The following is a 17,765-nucleotide window of genomic DNA, read 5'->3' as shown; positions in this document are numbered from 1 at the left end:
AGCGACTGAACTGAACTTTTAAAAAGTTATTTTAAAAGTACATGTATCAATTTTTATAAAGGCATGAAATATCACTGGAAGAAACTGGTAGCAGTGACAACTCTGGAAAATTGAGTGACCTGACAGCAGAAGCTTAGAAGATGTAATTTTATCACATCTTTTTGTATCTTTTGAATTCAGTCCCATACTTACTATTAATATTTTAAAACAAACAAACAAACCACTTTTCAAAAACCACAACGATGTGAAACATGACATTTAAATGCCCCCTATTTAATCTTCACAAACTATTAATGTATGTGGAAAAAGCTTTGAAAAGCTGTGAATTAGAAACCTTTCCTTCTAGCCTCAGTGAAAATTGTCAAAATGCGTGCAGAAAGATTATATCCTTAGGAGAGAAATGAGGGTCTGGCCCAGGAGACTTTCATGGATTAGTGATCCCAGGATGGACCTGGGGGTGGGTACCTGGCCACCCGACTATGGACTGTGTCACCTGCCATTTATGCCTGCAGCTCGTAAAATCACACTGGGCATGTGGCTTCCAAGGGGCCCGAGACCCCGCAGCTTCCTCGTGCTGCTGTAATCTCCTCCATTGATGAGGACGAGGTCAGTGGCTCATCCCCTGCGGCTGAAACATACCCTGTGAGGTGACCGGATGGTGGACATTGGCGCTGGCCATAAGCACAATTGTCTTGTCCGTTCTGCATCGTCTCCCAGAGCTGGGGCAGCCTGGGGCTAAGTGAGTGTGAGAGGAACCAAAACCCACTCTGGTGATGCCCAACTGAAGCGACACAGTGCTTGGTCCCTTCATAGCATGATCAGGAGAAATAATAATGAGCTTACTTATCAGAGCATCAGGAGTACAAGGATACACACATGACTTTTTAAAACTTGTGCTCCGTGAAAACAACCGAGAAGTCCATCGACAGAGGAAGCTTAGAGAAGATGTGGTACATATATATAATGGAGTATTCAGCCATAAAAAGGAAAAAAACTGGGTCATTTGCAGTGATGCGAATGGACCTAGAGTCTGTCATACAGCGTGAAGTGAGAAGAAGAAAAACAAAGATCACATATTAACACATATATACAGAATCCAGAAAAATGGTCCCGATGAACCTATCCACAGGGAAGGAACAGAGACACATGTGTAGAGAATGGACCTGTGGACACAGCAGGGGAAGGAGCGCGGGAGGACTGAGAGTCGCGATGACGCACACGGTGTGTGTAGAACAGCTGGTGGGAAGCTGCTGGATCGCACAGGGAGCTCAGCTCGGGGCTCTGCGATAACCTCGAGGGCTGCGACAGGAGGGTGGGAGGGAGGCTCGAGCAAGGGATACATGCCTACATACGGTTGACTCATGCTGTCGTACAGCAGAAACTAACACAACATCGTAAAGCGATTATACTTCAATTCAAATAAAAATAATTTAAAAACAAAACAAAAACTCACGCTAGAATTTGGCTTTACAGGGCTGAGTCCCACTTAGTGATCAGTGCAAGCTCCCACCACAGACCAGTCATAGCAAACAGTGACCATAAGGAACGAAGTCACGCAAGCGCTTGCAAAAAGTTTAATTAGAAAAAAGTGTTTTAAAAAATACTTAGCAGAATTGTACTTGATGGGGCAAACAGACAGTCATTTAAAGTAATTTAATCAGGGTTCCTAGCTTGTTTTATAATTTTGTTCCATTCTACAGAGCATAAAAATTATATGCTTTAAAAAATACCCTTCATTGGAAATACTTTATAAAACACACAGTTTAAGCATAAAACAATGCATTATGGGTTCATGAATACATTTATAAAACACAGCAATGAAACATTCGCTTCAAATAAGTAGACAATATCTGAAGGTTTGCCCAACAAATGACATTTGAAACAGATGAAGAAAAGAGCACTGTCAATTAGTGTTACTCTCCCGGTACTATTGCATGAAATTAAAACACACGTTTTCAAATTCTAGTAGTGGTATTAAAATTAAGCTACTTGGTAATCGGGATTAAAAATAGCTCCAACTCTTTAAAGCACTTACGTTATTAGAAAAGTCTGACTTTCCAGATGGCAAGATGACCTTTAAAACATGTCACGAGTGCAGATCACAAGTAACAACGTGTAGCCCATAATGTCACACACTTCTCATCACAGATCTGGTGCCATGGTGGCCAGTGCACACATGTGAGACTGACCTTCGCAGCCCATGACAAGTACAGAAAATGGTGATTCTTTTAAGAATCTCAACATGAAGTCCAAGAACAAACATGTTCAACAACAACTAACCTGTGGCTTGTGTTTCTTTTTAGAAAAAAAAAGTATAAATCAGACTTGCAACCTCCTAAGTGAAAATTTGTTTTTCAAAGTGCTGTAGTCGAATTCATCTTCGTTTTCAGCTGAAAGGGTGAAGCACAATAGCCACGACTTTGTTACAGACTAAAATCCAACAGGTAATTCCAACACCACCTAAAAACAAAGAAATTCAACATGAGAGCATGCAGGAGTGCCACCCACATTTCCTGCCCCTGCTGCCTTTGACTTCTGGGAAATGGAGCACGCCAGTCCTCTCTGAGTCATGCTGGGCTAGGTCTAAGTTTGTGTTCTGTGGGTTCAAACTGTTCATGCTTTCTACCGATTCACGGACCTGCAGGAATTACTCAGAACAATAAACAATGATTTGAATTTCTCTTTCCTGAGAGCTGTGCATCATTATTTATGATATTAACTGACTGAAGGACCACCCTCTCAGACCACTTGTCTTTCCCTTCTCACAAAAACACTACAAACATGGAGCAATGTTCACCCAGGCCTTCCCTGCCCCAGTGATGGCTGAGAGACAGGACAGCAGGCCACAAGATGCCTGGAAGGGTGGTCTCTTAGGTCCTTAGCTCAGGCCCACTGAGAAGCACCGGCTGCGCCCTCCTGGTTGAATCAGAAAGGAGGAAGAGGAGGGGAAGGGAGGGGGCTGGCTACGCTGATGCAGTAATTCACCTCCAGAGTGACCACAACGCATAGCCAGACTGGCCGAGCAGCACATGTACTACAGCACCCACTCCACAGCAACAACTCGGGACTGAAACAAACGTCCTTTAGCAGGGAAATTAGGAAACAGTAACACACCTAAGTGAAGGACAGCTACTCAAAGTTCCTTCATAAACAAACTTTGTAAGCTGCCCTCTCAGCACAGCCAGCAGCATTTCAATCTCCTAATGTGAAGAAGGAGATCCAACCAGTCCATTCTAGAGGAGATTAATCCTGGCTGTTCATTGGAAGGACTGATGCTAAAACTGAAACTCCATTACTCTGGCCACCTCATGCGACAAGTTGACTCACTGGAAAAGACTCTGATGCAGGGAGGGATTGGGGGCGGGAGGAGACGGGGACGACAGAGGATGAGATGGCTGGATGGCATCACCAACTCGATGGACATGAGTTTGAGTGAACTCCGGGAGTTGGTGGTGGACAGGGAGGCCTGGCGTGCTGTAATTCATGGGGTCACAAAGAGTCGGTCACGACTGAGCGACTGAACTGAACTGAATGTGAAGAAACTTAATGATATGGGAAAATGAATGTCACTCAGGCGTATCCAACCCTTTGTGATCCCATGGACTATACAGTCCACGGAATTCTCCAGGCCAGAATACTGGAGTGAGTGGCCATTCCCTTCTCCAGGGGATCTTCCCAACCCAGGGATCGAACCCAGATCTCCCGCATTGCAGGCAGATTCTTTACTATCTGAGCCACCAGGGAAGCCTGATGTGGGAAAAGGCTTAAATAAGAGGAAGGGTAAAAATTGTATGTGCCAGATAACCTTTACTGTATAAATATATATAGCAAAGAAGACTGGAAAAAATACACCACAATGTTAAGAGGGATATCCATAGCTAATGAGTCTTTTTAAAAAACTTCTCCGATATTTCTATTCATTCTACAAACACATGCACTAATTTTTCTTTTTTTGGCCATGCCAGGTGGCATGTAGGATCTTAGTTTCCCAGCCAGGGATTGAACCCGAGCCCCATGCAGTGGAAGCACAGATTCCTAGTCACTGGACTGCCAGGGAATTCCCATGACATGGACTGATTTTAACATCTGAAAAAAATTCTTTCAAAAGTGAAAGAATGGCCAACAGCAGGAAATGCTGCTGAGGGACTAAGCATAGTGTGAATTCAAAAGGAGCCACTGAATATGGGAATTAGAAGTGGTGTTTCAAAAAACGGATATCAGACCATGGTATTGGCCTTGGACTGCAGAGGCAGGCTTGGGTTGAATTACAGCTCTGCCAGTTCACAGTTAGGTCATGCCTGACTAGTTAAGTAAATTCTCCTGGTGTTGATTTCTTCGCTGCAAGCCTCGTGGGAGGCGTGGACACAAGCACTATCCACCCCAGGCGGCAGGGGGAGGTCACCTGACCGCACACACCCCACATCAGCCTTAGCCTTGCTCCCCAACCACGCTTGCCAGAACCCTCTCACCTGCGACTCTCGTAGGAAATGCTACCAGGCGGTCCAGGGGAGTTATCCACTTGCTTGGCACCACAGCCACAGGGACAGAGTAATACTTCCAGATGAGTGAGACCATCAGGGCTGCCTGCAGAGACACGGCTGGTGAGAGGAGACACCCTGCCCATCACACAACCCACCACCACAGAAGACAAGTAAACAGAAAGACAAACTAAGGAAACTCTCCCAATCAATGACCTCACTCCCAGCCAATCCAGTCCTCACCATCCACACACACGATTGAATCAGCTGATACATTATCCAAGGTCTCCCACAGTGGATGTGTTCTCTTCCCATTAAGCAACTCCTCGAAGTGGCCAGCTTATGCTAAATATAGCTCGTTTGTGACAAAAGTGATATCTCTCAGACCCTTGAGAAAACTAGCTTCTCCTCCCATCCTCAACCGCAGCAGCTTCTCCTTTCCCAGCAGTGTTCTATCAGCTGTCTTCCGTCTTCTCCATGGTCTTGAAAATGCCACCCAGGTGACCAGACCTAAGAGCACGGCTCTCGCAACTCCTGTCCCTGTGAAACCTCTCAATGTAGCAAAGTGACAGTGCCCAGGATCAAAGTCCTCACACACCCCAGACCACTGGAACTGTGGGGAGCAGGGTTCCCAGCACTGACACTCGAAGATCATTTAAAGCAGCTTCTAGCCTCTTGTGCAGCCCATCCACAACCTCAGGGTGAAGGGAGAGGAGCAGGGGCGAGAAATGAAACAAGGAAAAATCCACCAGATGATAAAGTTGGGAAGCAATGGTGCTGGACTTGGGTGAGAATAATGTGTCCCCTGACTGGAATAGACAGCTACTCGTCATCTACACGGGTGACAAGCAACTGCCACATCACTGACCACCTTAGAAAATATAATGTCTAAATAAGCTATCAACTACAAACAATAAAGGGCCTCCCTGGGTGGCTCAGATGGTAAAGAATCTGCCAGTCAAGGCAGGAGGTGCAAGTTTGATCCCTCAGTCAGAAGATCCCTGGAGAAGGAAATGGCTACCCACTCCAGTGTTCCTGGCTGGAAAATTCAATGGACAGAGGAGTCTGGTAGGCTCCCGTCTATGGGGTCACAAAAGACTTGGCACTAAACACGACTTGGCGACTAAACAACAGTAGCAACAGACAATAAATGCTGGAGAGGAATAAAACTACCATGACTCAGCAATCCCACTGCTGGGCATATACCCGGAGAAACCACAATTCAGAAAGACACACACACACACTCCAGTGTTCACTGCAGTACTATTTACAATAGCCAGGACGAAGAAGCAACCTAGATGTCGATCAACAGATGAATGGATAAAGAAGCTATGGTACATATACACAATGAAATATTATTCAGCCATAAAAAGGAACGAATTTGAGTCAGTTGTAGTGAGGTGGATGAACCTAGAGCCTGTTATACAAAGTAAGTCAGAAAGAGAAAAATAAATATCAGATATTAATGCATGTATGTGGAATCTAGAAAAACAGTACTGATGAACCTATTACAGAAAAGAAAGATTCAGACACAGAGAAAGGACTGGTAGACACAGCAGGGGAAGAAGAGAGTGGAAAATAGCATCCCTGACATAGATACACTATCATGTGTAAAACAGAGAGCTGGTGAAAAGCTGCTGTGTAGCACAAGGAGCCCAGCGTGGCACTCTGTGATGACCTAGGGGGTGGGATGGAGGCAGAAGGGAGGCTCAAGAGGAAGAAGGTATATTTATATAATTATGAGTGATTTGCACTGATGTATGGCAGAGACCACCACAACACTGTAAAGTAATTTTCCGCCAATAAAAAAATAAATAAAAGCAAATAGGAACATGAATAAATAATAATAAGCTCTCTGACTTGATCCCCCAGGCTCAACACTGCAACATGAAAGAACTCCAGAGAAGCTCATGTGCTAAAAAAATTCCAACGTTAAACAACTCTTAAAGAGAAAAGCTCAATCACGTCTGACTACAGATCCCATGAACTGGAGCCCTCCAGGCTCCTCTGTCCATGGAATTCTCTGGGGCAAGAATACTAGAGGGGGTAGCCAGGAGAAATGTGAACAACCTCTGATATGCAGATGACACCACTCTAATGGCAAAAAGCAAAAAGGAACTAAAGAGCTTCTTGATGAGGGTGAAAGAGGAGAGTGAAAAAGCTAGCTTGAAACTCAACATTCAAAAAACTAAGATTATGGCATCTTGTCCCATCACTTCATGGCAAATACATGCAGAAAAGGTAGAAAGAGTGACAGATTTTATTTTCTTGGGCTCCAAAATCACTGCAGACAGTGACTGCAGCTATGAAATTAAAAGATGCTTGCTCCTGGAAAGAAAAGCTATGACAAACCTAGACAGCATACTAAAAAGCAGAGGCATCACTTTGCTGACAAAGGCCTCTATAATTAAAGCTATGGTTTTCCAGCAGTCAGGTACAGATGTGAAAGCTGGACCATAAAGAAGGTGGAGTGCTGAAGAATTGATGTTTTCTAATTGCAGTGCTGGAGAAGACTCTTGAGAGTCCCTTGGACAGCAAGGAGATCAAACCACCAGTCAACGTTAAAGGAAAACAACCCTGAATATCACCAGAAGGACTGATACTGAAGCTGAAACTCTGATACTTGGGTCACCTGATGTGAAGAGCTGACTCACTGGAAAAGACCCTGACGCTGGAAAAGACTGAAGGCAGGAGGAAGACGGAAGAGGATAAGACAGTTGGATGGCATCACTGACTCAGTGGACGTGAGTTTGAGCAAACTCTGGAAAACAGTAAAGGACAGGGAAGCCTGGCGTGCCGCAGTCCATGGGGCTGCAAGAGTCAGACACGACTTAGTGACTGAACACCACCAACAAAGAGAAAAGCTAAAAGAGACTTAAGAGAAAGAAAGGCTTTTTCTTCAAGTCTAACTTAGAAATTCACAGTGTTCAGTCACACACTAGCAAGACCAGCCAGCAGCTAAAAGTGGGAAAGCCTGAATTCCCAGGCCTGGATTCTGGATCACACGGTTTTGGAGGACTTCAACAACCCCAGGTGGCACAACAGGACACTTACTTGCAATATGTAGAAGACAACACTTATAACCCATTTTATCTTGGCCAGTTGAGCTGTCCGTGCTTTCACTGAAAGGAAAAACAAATGATATCAGTCCTAAAAAAGAAATGAAGAAAATATTCAAGAACACAGAAATGTTTTTTCCTCTCATAAATATTTTCTAACTATGTATGCAACATTTCCTCAAAATGCTTAGAAAATATAAAATGGAATTTAAAAATCATCCACTATGCCATTACTTAAAATAGAATCACACGCAGATTATGAGATCTGAAGCTTTAATTTTAAAAACTCTTAAAACTATTCATCTAAATCAGAGATTCATTTTACAATGCACTTAACCAACAGAACTATAGTTTCTTTCCAGACTTCGCAGCCCACACAGGACACTAATCCATGGTGTAGTCTGTCTCAGGCCTGGGGAGGCCCCCTCAGCATGTTTTACTAGCCACACACACTCTTGGCACGCAGGGTGACCTCCTCTCTGTCCCATGAGAGAGTTAGGAACAGTGGCTGAGTAAGACCTGATCCCCACCCTGAAGTCAACATTCAGATAAGGAGACTCCTGGACAATTTCTATACAGTTTTCACAAAAGCCCTTGAAAATTCACTGTAAGATTTTCCTGGGCTTGTCTCAGAAAAGTGTTTAATTTGAGAATATCAGCCTACAGAGAATGAAGAAAATCTAAGAGAATGTTAGAGCTTTCTGTGTGGGTTTTTTTATTTATTGAGTTGAAAAAAAATTTTTTGGGCCACACCCCAAGGCTTGCATGATCTTCGTTTCCAGACCAGGGATGGAACCTGGGCCCCTGGCAGTGAAAGCGCAGAGTCCTAACCACTGGGCCACCAGGCAATTCCCAGGTTTCTGTGTTTAGAAAGCAAAGGTTCACCAGCAAACTAAGGAGAAAGAAATAATTATTGTTGGGTCTCTTCCAGACAACTTAAAACTCTCCATCAACATTAGAGCATTGAAGCTCAAAGGGTGTGTGCTATGCATCTTCGTATAAAGGCTTCTCTGTGAATCAGCTCTTACAAAGCTTTCCAGGCTACAGCTGAGTACAGTACCATGAGTTTTGAGCTTATCTGTCATCTTGTTGATCTTCCTCTCCAGCCTGGCATATCTGGCGAACTCGTCCATCATGTTGACGGTGGAGAGCTCCTGCTTCATGCCCTGGATCTCGGCTCGCATCTGGGACTCCTGCTCTGCGTCCTTCTGCAGCACCCGGGACATCTGGGGGAGGAAACAGCGGCGTCAGGGCCTTGTCTCCTGCCTCCTCCTCCGTCCTATGGGTTTGCTGCCTCCTGCCCCTGGGCGAGCTGCCCTTCACCGCCACAGCCTGGCTCTGCTGAATGTCCTAGGCATGCTGCCCACAATCACTGCACAGATAAAGACTCCTTGCAGGCGAGTCTCCTGTCTACTATGCCTTTCCTTTGGCTGCTACAGCACAAATGTATGTAGCCTTCAATTTTACTGTAAAACTGTGATTATAGCGTGAACACTGACTCCACCCCCAGAGCTGCACTCAGGCAGCAAGGATCCTGCATCCTCTTCCCGCCCTTAAGAATTCAATTCTGTCCTCAATTAGGGCAGAAGTGGATGCTGGGTGTTAGGGATGAAGTGGTAGCTGGTGAAGACAGCGATCCTACAGAGGAGTTGCCTGGCATGAGAGTCAGAGTCCCAGCAGGTGAGGGGGCATACATAAGCATACATGACAGGAAGAAGGAACCCAGCCTATCATGGCGTCAGAGCCCCAGAGAGGGATGGGGCAGTGCCGGAGACCGAGGATCATTTACAAAGCATTGAGCTAGTCAAGTAAACCTACTGAGGATAATGGTAGCAGTGTTCTCACTGTTAGAAAAGGGAGTGAGAAATACAAATCTGCAAAGAACTAGAATGAGTCCTGCAGGGGTAGATTAAAAATTGGAGACACATGACTTTCCAGATACACAGACAGAGGAAATAACAGACATAAATGTTTGCAAAGGATACGCCTGCACAGCCAGGGCCCCCAGGGGAAGCAGCTGGCCCAGGCACCCTCCCCAGGGTGTTCCTAGCGCCCAGATAGTGGAGGGGACCCACTCTCGTCACCCCTGACACCCTTCCCAGGCACCACCCCCCAACACACACACACACACCTGCCGGGAATGCCAGTGGCCCGGACTCCAGATGGCAGTGGCTGCCAGGTGGTGCCAAAGCCACCAGGACAAGTGAGGGTCCCAGGAGAGTGAGGGGAGAGAGAGGTGACCACTCTCACACTGGTGTACAGAGGTCCACGGGCGACCTCATAGGGGACTGAGAATCCCTTGGGACTGGCCCCGAATGATGTGTGTACATCCCCAGGTCCATGCCCACAGCACCTGATGAGATGAAATGAAACACAGCATCCTTCATGTGACAAACCTGCCAACATCAGGAGACATCCACAGAACGCCACTGCCCTGCGATCCTCGGGAATGTCAGCCACACAAGTCAGGGAAGGACCACGACTCCCTCCAGACTAGAGGGGCGCGACAAGTATGCATTACACACGATACTGACTAGTGTCCATCTGCTCGCAAGGACCTCGTCAGGACAGAGAACCCTGAACGGGACAGGAGGATTGTACCTAACATTTGGGCTTTGGACAATGCCGCTGTTTATACACTAAAGCATCGGGGAAAGAGAAAGAGGGTGTTCAGGTTGACAACTTACTTTCAAATGGCTCAGGAAACAAAACCAGTTCTTTCTACTGAACTTTTCTGCACATCTGTGTTTGTTTAAAAAATATATTAACATATTTCAGTGTACTAGTACACAGCAGGTGCACAATAATTGAGTGTGTTCCTCTGGCCCCGATGCCCGCTGCCTGGCACACAGCATGGTGACTCTTCAGGTCCAGGTGTGCAGACGCGCCCCTCCCCTAACCCCACCAGGGCCTTTTCTGGCACCCGAGCAACGAGGCCCGTCGGTGGCCAGAGGGCGCCTGCACCGCAGCACACAGTGCTGCATAGCCTCCTGCAGGCCTCGAGCCTGCAGCTGGGGCTCCACTCTGCTCATCTGGTCCTCTCTGCCCTGGACTGACCACTGCCCTACACTCTAACTAAAGGACATACACTCCGGCCAGAGCCACCCTAGAGAAGAACACAGGAAATGTGCCCAACTAGCTCTAAAAACCACAGAATCACCTTAACAGGAAGGAGTTCATAGATGCTGCTTAAACTTTGTAAATCAAGAAACTGCCGGGTGGGGAAAGGGCTTTCAGAGGCCACAGGGATATTCTTTATCTTGATAGTTGTGGAGGTTATCCTACTGATTCACCACTTTAGGGCAAACAAGGGGGAAAAGAAGAAGCAGTGACAGATTTCATTCTCTTGGGCTCCAAAATCACTACCGATGGTAACTGCAGCCATGAAATCAAGACGCTGCCCCCGGAAGGAAAACTATGACAAACCTAGACAGGCACATTCAAAAGCAGAGACATCACTTTGCCGACAACGATCCTCACAGTCAAGCTATGGCTTTTCCAGGAGTCATATATGGATGTCAGAAGTGGACCATAAAGAAGGCTGAACACCAAAGAACTGACGCTTTTGAACTGTGGTATTGGAGAAGACTCTTGAGAGTCCCTTGGACTGCAATCCTAAAGGAAATCAACCTTGTATATTCATTGGAAGGACTGATGCTGATGCTGAAGCTCCAATACTTCCGGCACCTGATGCGAAGAGCCAACTCACTGGAAAAGACTGAAGAGACTGAGGGCAGGAGAAGGAAGCAACACAGGATGAGATGGTTGGATGACATCATCAACTCAATGGACATGAGCTTGAGCAAACTCCAGGAGACGGTGAAGGACAGAGAAGCCTGGTGTGCTGCAGTTCACGGGGTTGAAAACAGTCAGACACAACTTAGCGACTGAACGACAACAACTGACTTGAGATTAGAGAGGCTACACAGCAGTAGGATGCAGCAAAAGGCTACGACCCGGGTCCAAGGACACACGCAGGATCTTTCACCTGAATGACAGACAGCCATGTAATAACGCACAAGCCTCAAGCATGTGCAGACTGCAGCAATAATTTCTTATGAGAATGTGGTAGCTGCAGGGCTTAGGTTTGGTGTAAAGTTGGGGAAGGAGCTGCAGATAATGACAGGTCTTATTTACAGCTGTTATTTTTGTGTTTGTTTAGTCACTAAGTTGTGTCCTACTCTTTTTCGACCCCATGGACTGTAACCCTCCAGGCTCCTCTATCTATGGGATTTCCCAGGCAAGAAGACTGGAGTGGGTTGCCATTTCCATCTCCAGGGTACCTTCCTGACTCAGGGATCAAACTTGCATCTCCTGAAAGACAAACAACCCAAACAAAAAGTGGGGAAAAGACCTAAACAGACATTTCTCCAAAGAAGACATACAGATGGCTAACAAACACATGAAAAGATGCTCAACATCACTCACTATTAGAGAAATGCAGATCAAAACTACAATGAGATATTACCTCACATAGGTCAGAATGGCCATCATCAAAAAGTCCACAAATAATAAAAGTTGGAGTGGGTGTGGAGAAAAGGGAGCGCTCCTGCACTGTTGGGAATGTAAATTGATATAGCCACTATGGAAGACTGTATGGAGATTCCTTAAAAAACTAGGAATAAAACCACCATCAGTTCAGTTCAGGTCAGTCGCTCAGTCATGTCCCAGCAATCCCACTCCTAGGCATATACCCTGAGAAAACCAAAATTGAAAGAGACACATGTATCCCATTGTTCACTGCAGCACTATTTACAATAGCTAGGACATGGAATCCACCTAGATGTCCAAGTTGTGGTACATATACACAATGGAATATTACTCAGCCATAAAAAGGAATGCATTTGAGTCAGTTCTAATGAGGTGGATGAACCTAGAGCCTATTATACGGAGTGAAGTGAGTCAGAAAGAGAAAGATAAATATTGTATACTAATACATATAAGCTCAACATTCAGAAAACGAAGATCATGGCATCTGGTCCCATCACTTCATGGGAAATAGATGGGGAAACAGTGGAAACAGTGTCAGACTTTATTTGTTTGGGCTCCAAAATCACTGCGATGCTGACTGCAGCCAGGAAATTAAAAGACGCTTACTCCTTGGAAGGAAAGTTATGACCAACCTAGATAGCATATTAAAAAGCAGAGACATTACTTTGCCAACAAAGGTCTGTCTAGTCAAGGCTATGGTTTTTCCCGTGGTCATGTATGGATGTGAGAGTTGGACTGTGAAGAAAGCTGATCGCCGAAGAATTGATGCTTTTGAACTGTGGTACTGGAGAAGACTCTTGAGAGTCCCTTGGACTGCAAGGAGATCCAACCAGTCCATCCTAAAGGAGATCAATCCTGGGTGTTCATTGGAAGGACTGATGTTGAAACTCCAATACTTTGGCCACCTGATGCTAAGAGCTGACTCACTGGAAAAGACTCTGATGCTGGGAAGGATTGGGGGCAGGAGGAGAAGGGGACAACAGAGAATGAGATGGCTGGATGGCATCACCGACTCGATGGAGGTGGGTTTGAGTGAACTCCGGGAGTTGGTGATGGACAGGGAGGCCTGGCGTGCTGTGATTCATGGGGTCGCAGAGAGTCGGACACGACTGAGCAACTGAACTGAATTGAACTGAATGCATATATACAGAATCTAGAAAAATGGTACTGAAGAATTTATTTGCAGGACAGCAATGAATAAACAGAAATAGAAAACAGACTTATGGACATGGGGAGGGGGAGGAGAGGGTGATATGTATGGAGAGAGTAACATGGAAACTTACATTTCCATGGATGTAAAATAGAGAGCCAATAGGAATTTGCTGTACATCTCAGATAACTCAAAGAGGGGCTCTGTATCAACCTAGAGGGGTGGGATGGGGAGGGAGATGGAAGGGAAGTTCAAAAGGGAGGGGATATATATATACCTATGGCCAATTCATGTTGACATTTGACAGAAAACAACAAAATTCTGTAAAGCAATTATCCTTCAATTAAAAAATAAATTAATTAAAAAAAATACTCGCATCTCCTGCATTGCACGTGGATTCCTTACCACTGAGCCACCTGGGAAGCCCAGGAACAATTCACTGAGGAATACAAAACCAACAGCCTCTTTGAACAACTGAGATTAGTTTTGTATGTGCTTCTAACATGAGGTTTGATCCCTGGGTGGGGGAGATCCCCTGGAGGAGGGCACTGCAACCCTCTCCAGTATGCTTGCCTGGAGAATCCCATGGACACAGGAGCCTAGCTGGCTACAGTCCATAGGGTCGTACAGAGTCAAACACAACTGAAGCGACTAAGCAGCAGCAGCCAACACGAGGCAGAGAGAGATGGGGGTACATCGGAAGAATCTAGGTGATTCTATAGGTATGCCAGGCAACACACAAAATGGGAGGAAAACCTACAAGTCATATATTTAATAAGGAGTTAATATCCAGACTATATAAAGAGCTCTCAGTGAAAGTGTTAGTCTCTCAGTTGTGTCCAACTCTTTGTGACCCCATGGACTGTAGCTTGCCAGGCTCCTCTGTCCATGGAATTCTCCAGGCAAGAATACTGGAGTGGGTAGACATTTCTTTCTCGAGGGGATCTTCCTGACCCAGGGATCAAACCCAAGACTCCTGCTTTGCAGGCAGATTCTTTACCGTCTGAGTGAAGAAGTGAAGTGTAAGTCCCTCAGTCATGCCCAACTCTTCGCAACCCTGTGGACTATAGCCCACCAGGCTCCTCTGTCCATGGGATTTTCCAGGCAAGAATACTGCAGTGGGTAGCCCTGCTTTCTCCAGGGGATTTTCCCGACCCAGGGATTGAACCCGGGTCTCCTGCACTGCAGGCAGATTCTTAACTGACTGAACTAGGAGGGAAGCCCTGTCTGAGCCACCTCCCAACTCAACTGTAAAAACACAGCCCCTTACTCTGGAGGTGCACCGGCAGAGGGCGCCCTTCTCCTAGGGACAGCTCCTGAAGCCCCATTAAACAACGGCCCACAGGGAATCCTGAAGGTCCAGCAGTTGGCACTCCACTCCCTAGCTCTAACTGAGAGGGTTGAGGGTCTAGGTTCAGTCCCTAGTCAGGGAACCAAAATCCCACAAGCCATGTGGCATGGCCAAAAAAAAGGCCACAGATCAGAATAGACATTTTCCATATACTGACAGCCAATAAACACATGAGATGGTATTCAACATCACTTATCATTAGGGAAATGAAGATAAGTCACTCAGCATCCATTAAATGGCTATTATCCAAAAAGAAAAAAATAATAACCTAAAAATAACAAGTGATGGAGAATGTGGAGAAATTGAAATGATGAGAATTTAAATGATGTAGCTGCTGTGGAAAACAGTATGGCAGTTTCTCAAAAAAAAAAAAAAAAAATAGAATTACTGTATGATCCAGCAATTCTATTTCTGGCTATTTACCCAAGAGAAGTGAAAGCAGATTCAAATAAACACTTATACACCAACGTTCCAACAGCATTACTCACAACAACCAAGAGGTGGAAACAACCCAAATGTCCATCAAAAGATGAGCAAAAAACAAAATGCAATATATACGTAAGTGCATGCTCAGTCGCTCTGTTGTGTCCAACTCTTTTCAACCCTATGGACTATAGCCCACCAGGTTTCTCTGTCCATGGTATTTTCCATGAAGGAATACTGGAGTGAGTTGCCATTTCCTACTCCACATACAATGGAATATTATTTGGCCTTAAAAAAGAAGAAAATCCTAACACAAGCTACAACAGGAATGAACCCTAAAGACATTAAGCTGAGTGAAGAAATAAGCCAGACAGAAAAGGACATGAAATATAAGGGAGAAAAATATGATTTCACTTATACGAGGTGCCTAGAAGAGTCAAATTCAGAGAGACAGAAAGTAAACTGGTGGTTGCCAGGCACTGGGGGAAGCGGCACGGGGCTAACTCCCCCTGTTCAGTGGGGAGAGAGTCTCTGTTTAGGAAGCTGCAGATGTTCTGGAGATGGATGGTGGTGACAGCTGCACAACGATGTGAACAGACTCAATGCCACTGAACTATATACCTAAAAACAGTTAAAGTGGTCAGTTTCATGCTATATATATTCTACCACAATTTTTTTTTTAATAAAATGAAAGAAAAGTGGGCAAGAGCCTGCTCTTCAAGGGTATTTTATGCAATGCTAAGTACTTGGGATATCGTCTTAAAGACAAGGCAGCATCAGGAAAAATTCTGAACAGGGAATGGGATTAAGACAGAATTCCCCATGCCTCAGGGCAAGGTGGTGGTAGTGACAAAGAACCCACCTGGCAAAGCAAGAGACATAAAAGATGTGGGTTCGTTCCCTGGGTCAGGAAGATGCCCTGGAGGAGGAAATGGCTACCACCACTCCAGTATTCTTGCCTGGAGAATCCCATGGACAGAGAAGCTTGGTGGGCTACAGTCCACGGGGTCACAAAAAGACAGACACGACTGAAGCTACTTAGCACACACACAGGGGAATCTGGGTGGGAAGGTCCTAGAATAGAGTTTTACATAAAACAGGCACTCGGTGGATACCAGTTGTTGTTCAGTTGCTCAGTCGTGACCGATTCTTTCTGATCCCATGGACTGCAGCACGCCAGACTTCCCTGTCCTTCACTATCTCTTGGAGCTTGCTCAAACTCATGTCCATCGAATCGGTGATGCCATCCAACCATCTCATCCTCTGTCGCCCCCTTCTCCTCCAGCCCTCAATCTTTCCCAGCATCAGGGTCTTTTCCAGGGTAGAGTGAAAGGAAAAGAAGTAGAAATCTTGTCTAGCTTTAAATACCCGACCATCACCACCGCCGAGATTTGTATCAGGAGAGCATAGCAAAACTGAGTTCCCAGGATTCTTCTACAGTGTGGTGCACCCCACCTTTGAAGTCTGGGTCTGAGACAGACAGCTCCTCAGTCCCACTGTGGACATACAGAGGGCGCCCTTCCCCAGGTAACAGCTCCCTACGTTTTCCACACACACCTCCCATCAAATGTACCAGCCAACCCCATCCATATTCATGCTCCAGAAGGGCAGACCTTGGAGGATCACAAACCAAAGATCAAATCTCCAGCCATCAGTCACCAGCTGGATGACTTAGTACAACTACCAGACTCTGGGCCAGACACCTCCTCTGGGAGGTATAGGAAGATGGGATGACAGTGACAGCAGTCCTGGCGACTGAACACGAAGAACTGTACTCATGAAGGCAAAACGCCCCGCAAAGTACTCCGAGGTGGCCGTGGCCCCTCTGGGCACAGGAAACAACACGAAGAGCACTGAGATTCTCTGTCTATGCTGTCTGCAACCCCTCCCGCCCCAAGAATGGGGGACCCTGCACCCTGAGACCCATCCCTTGGGACCTGGCACGATGGACACCGCACACAAGGCGGGACCTCCCGGAGCCCCGGCTGCCGAGCTACGGGCACTGGCCCTCAGCACCCGAAGGCTGCTCTCCGCCACCCAGGGGCCAGAGGATAACGGAAATGAGGGGGGAGGCGGGCAGAAAGGCACTGAGCACTCCAGGCTTAGGGCTGCTGCCACGTGAAAACGTGGCCAAGTGTGAGCAGGTTATTATGTTTTGTTTTTCTCACAGAGAATCCAGAAATCCAAATTTAGGGGTAAAGCTTTGTACCCAAACGCTAGCACACTCAAAAACATCTTAGAACACAGAACAGCCCAACCGAGACGCCTCAGCAGGCCGAATCCGGCCCTCAGGCGGCCAACTAGAGACCTCTATGTCTACCGCAGGTCGGCCGAGGACCGAAGCTGCGACCCCACCGGTCCCTGGAGGGCCAGGTAGCCACTTACGAAGAAGGAGAAGGACGGGAGGAGGATCCTGAGCACGTTGCACCCAAACACGAAGCTGAGCACCAGCAGCCACGCCCAGCGGTCGGCCTCGGCAGCGCTCATCTCGGAAGCAAGTGGCGTCGCCGGGTCGGCTAAAGCGGCTCCATGGGGACCACGCCGACGGCCGCGCGTGCGCAGTGAGAGCTGCGCGCCGCAGAGGGGCGCCGCCGCGCCTGCGCACTGCGCCGCGCCTCGAGAGGCGGGGCCATCTTTTCTTCTAATTTCTTGACATTCCCGGCTTCAGTAGCCTTCTCGCTCCGGTTCCTTCATCCCTGCCGAACATAGTTTCCAAATTCGGCCTCCAACTTGTCTTTAGTTTTGTTTTATCAGCAAAACACTTGTGTTATGTAATTAATACTTTCTTTAAGTTGACTCAGCTTTATTCCTAA

The 17,765-nt window shown here is 46.5% G+C and overlaps 1 protein-coding gene across 1 annotated transcript; it reads right to left on the bottom strand.

Annotated features, from left to right (window-relative positions):
• Positions 1–1,558: 1,558 nt before the first annotated feature.
• GET1 (guided entry of tail-anchored proteins factor 1) lies at positions 1,559–17,508 on the bottom strand. The gene is made up of 5 exons (XM_055414143.2): positions 17,338–17,508; positions 8,598–8,763; positions 7,533–7,600; positions 4,470–4,584; positions 1,559–2,460 (listed from the first exon to the last, which is right to left on the bottom strand). Exons 1-5 carry the CDS (start codon positions 17,437–17,439, stop codon positions 2,387–2,389), a joined length of 525 nt encoding a protein of 174 aa, XP_055270118.1. The 5' UTR covers positions 17,440–17,508; the 3' UTR covers positions 1,559–2,386.
• Between the last annotated feature and the right edge of the window lie 257 nt (positions 17,509–17,765).

This window comes from Moschus berezovskii, chromosome 1, assembly GCF_049115385.1.
Source record: "Moschus berezovskii isolate FMDL1 chromosome 1, NW_MosBer_1.0, whole genome shotgun sequence".
In the NCBI taxonomy this organism is placed as follows: domain Eukaryota; kingdom Metazoa; phylum Chordata; class Mammalia; order Artiodactyla; family Moschidae; genus Moschus; species Moschus berezovskii.
Note: the sequence above shows the minus strand (reverse complement) of the source record. Positions and strands in the feature narration are given on the sequence as shown.